At 57.9% G+C, this 3,369-nt stretch overlaps 1 protein-coding gene across 1 annotated transcript in view; it reads right to left on the bottom strand.

Annotated features, from left to right (window-relative positions):
• The window catches only part of CACTIN (cactin, spliceosome C complex subunit), an 18,592-nt gene extending 16,477 nt beyond the window's left edge, over positions 1-2,115 (bottom strand). The window contains exon 1 of the mRNA XM_023183627.3: positions 1,876-2,115. Coding sequence (XP_023039395.1) covers positions 1,876-2,048 — 173 coding nt within the window. The 5' untranslated portion in view covers positions 2,049-2,115. The remainder of the gene's footprint in view (positions 1-1,875) is intronic.
• Positions 2,116-3,369: the final 1,254 nt, after the last annotated feature.

Raw genomic sequence — 3,369 nt, 5'->3', positions numbered from 1 at the left:
GCAGTGAGCTGAGATCCGGCCACTGCACTCCAGCCTGGGCGGTAGAGCCAGACTCCATCTCAAAAAAAAACAAGACTTATGGGGCCAGGCGCAGTGGCTCACACCTGTAATCCCAACACTTTGGGAGGACAACATGGGCGGATCATGAGGTCAGGAGGTCGAGACCATCCTGGCTAACACGGTGAAACCCCATCTCTACTAAAAAATACAAAAAAACTAGCCGGGCGAGGTGGCGGGCGCCTGTAGTCCCAGCTACTCGGGAGGCTGAGGCAGGAGAATGGCATCAACTCAGGAGGTGGAGCTTGCAGTGAGCTGAGATCCCGCCGCTGCACTCCAGCCTGGGCGACAGAGCGAGACTCTGTCTCAAAAAAAAATAAATAAAAAATAAATAAATAAAATAAAAATAAAAACAAGACTTATATGGCCAGGCATGGTGGCTCACGCCTGTAATCTCAGCACTTTGGGAGATCTCTTGAGGGCCAGGATCACTTGAGGTCGGGAGTTCAAGACCTGCCTGGTCAACATGGAGAAACCCCAGCTCTACTAAAAAATACAAAAATTAGCTGGGTTGGCAACGTGCGCCTGTAATCTCAGCTACCCGGGAGGCTGAGGCTGAAGAATCGCTTGAACCCAGGAGGCACAGGTAACAGTGAGCCGACATTGCGCCACTCCACCCAAGCCTGGGCGACAGAGGAAGACTCCGTCTCAAAAACAAACAAACAAACAAGGCCGGGCGCGGTGGCTCAAGCCTGTAATCCCAGCACTTTGGGAGGCCGAGACGGGCGGATCACGAGGTCAGGAGATCAAGACCATCCTAGCTAATACGGTGAAACCCCGTCTCTACTAAAAAATACAAAAAACTAGCCGGGCGAGGTGGCGGGCGCCTGTAGTCCCAGCTACTCGGGAGGCTGAGGCAGGAGAATGGCGGGAACCCGGGAGGCGGAGCTTGTAGTGAGCGGAGATCCGGCCACTGCGCTCCAGCCTGGGGGACAGAGCGAGACTCCGTTTCAAAAACAAACAAACAACTACAGCAGAGGAGTGAACTTGGCCCAGAGTGAGGCAAGACTGGCCTGAGTGTCACAGCCACGAAGGGGCTGAGCCAGCACTGGAGCCCCGGTCTAGTAATCAGTCCCTGTCACCATTCTGGTTTCTCTGTACTGGAGCCAGCTCAAGGCAAATCCGACTAAGTGTCCCATCTCCAGAAGCAAAGGACCGTGGGCCCTGGGGAAGCTGAGATTAAGGTACTAGGAGTCAGCTGTGAGTCCTGCCAGCTGACACCGAGTCTTCTTCCCTCCCACAGTCCACCTCCATTAGCAAATGTTGTCACCCCTACTTCCAGAATCCCTCTGAAATCTACGCACTTTCCCCGCTGTGGCTGCCTACAGCCTCTCTCACATCGAGGCTGCCATCATCTACTGCCTGGACAACTGTGCCGTCCTCCTCTGGTGCCGCTCCTGCCCACCCCGCTCCATCCCTTCTCCACCTCAAAGCCAGAAAGTTTGCACAGTAAGTCAGTTCACGTCACTTCCCTGCCCAAATTCCTCTCAAGGCTCCCCATTTCCCTCCGACTAAGAACCAAGATCTACTGTGCTGAGCACACGGGGCTCGATATGATCTGGTCTCTCGTTACCTCCCCGCCGCTTCGCTCACCCGGCTCCGGGCTGTCCCTCCAACCACCCGGTCCCCTGCCTGCAACGCCTGTCGCCTTCCTTCCGCTGCCAGGTTAACTGCGACTCGTGGTCACCTGTCCCCTTCTCCAGGAAGCCCTCCCCGAGTAAGTCGGGGATCTCCCAGTTCCCCGGGATCTCCAACCCTCGGTCGGGCGCTCCGGAGGTAGGAGCCGGATCCCCAGCGCTGCTGCCACATCGACCCCACCTACGCTCCCGGCTCCGCCGCCTCCGTCTGCGCCGTCCCTCGTCCTCCCGGCGCCGCCGGTTTCGCCGCCCATGGCTCCTGCTCCGACTTCGGCTCCGGCTCCCGCTCTGGCTCCGCTGCCTTCGGCCGCGGCGACCCGCTGACCGCGAGCGCGAGCGTGTATCCCGACCCATCGGCTGGGCCAGTGGCCGCGACGCCGACACCAATAGCCGAAGCCTGCGCTGGGGGCCTTTCTCGCTCACGGCGCTCTCCAGACTGCCCCGTCCGGGCCTGAGCCGGGAGAGAGCAACCCATCACGCCGCCACAGCCTGCAAGGACTCCGACGCCCCAGACTCTCTACTACGTCTGCAAATGTGGACCGCGTGATTGACTCCACTGACATTGTAGGCTCCAGGGCGAGGGGTTCTCCTTTCAGGCAGTGTCGGAGGTAGCCCCAGGCGGGTCCCCGCGCCTCAGGGGGCCTGAGAAACTGTGGGCCGGGCAAGGGCAAACCAGGAACCTTATGCGGGGAGGGGCCTGCGGAGGCGAGACCAATAAGAAGCGGGTCTAGGCCCGAAGTGGCGCTTCATTGGCGTGACCAGGGGCGCGGCCAATGAGAGGCGTGTCTGGGGAGCGAGGTCCCCGAAAGGCGAGGAACCAGGAAGGGCTTAGGTGCCCGGCAGCTCCAGAGGGCAGAGGGTGGGCGCGGGCACAGAAACTGAAAAGCCTTCCTATGAGAGTCATCGTTATGCTCCACCACCTGCCAATGAACCACCTGCCAATGAACACCTGTGTATTTTGGGAGTTAAGCTTTAAAAAAAAAAGACTTTGATAACTCCCTGTATTCCCCCATCAACTCATTTTAGAGATGGGGAAACTGAGGCTCGGGGGGGGAACTGAGGCTCAGGGAGGGAAAGTCACATTTAACACCTGTCTTCTCAACCCAGGCTGCCCAGCTTTGTGGTGTGCGTGCTGGGGACCCGTGGGAGGGTTGTGAACAGGATTTGGGAGACTTGCTGTTGAAACAAGTTTGGCACGGGGAGGACGGACTTCAGGGGCAAGGCTGGAGGCCAGAGACCTAGAAGACGCTGATGTGCCGTCTTGGGCTCCCCCAGCCTATGGTCGCTGCTACCACCACCCCCTGCAGTTCTAACCACTCAGGGCTAGGAAGGCCTGTTTCTGGAGGATGATAGTAATTTAAGCAAACTTATTTTTAAATGTTTATCTTGGTCGGGCGCGGTGGCTCACGCCTGTAATCCCAACACTTTGGGAGGCCCAGACGGGCGGATCACCTGAGGTCAGGAATTCAAGACCAGCCTGGCCAATATGGTGAAACCCTATCTCTACTAAATAATACAAAAATTAGCCAGGTGTGGTGGCAGGCACCTGTAATCCCAGCTACTTGGGAGGCTGAGGCAGGAGAATTGCTTGAACCTGGGAGGCAGAGGTTGCAGTGCGCCGAGATTGCGCCACCGCACTATGGCCTCGGTGACAAAGCGAGACTCCATCTCAAAA

The sequence above is a fragment of the Piliocolobus tephrosceles genome, chromosome 21 (assembly GCF_002776525.5).
Source record: "Piliocolobus tephrosceles isolate RC106 chromosome 21, ASM277652v3, whole genome shotgun sequence".
Taxonomy (NCBI): Eukaryota; Metazoa; Chordata; class Mammalia; order Primates; family Cercopithecidae; genus Piliocolobus; species Piliocolobus tephrosceles.
Note: the sequence above shows the minus strand (reverse complement) of the source record. Positions and strands in the feature narration are given on the sequence as shown.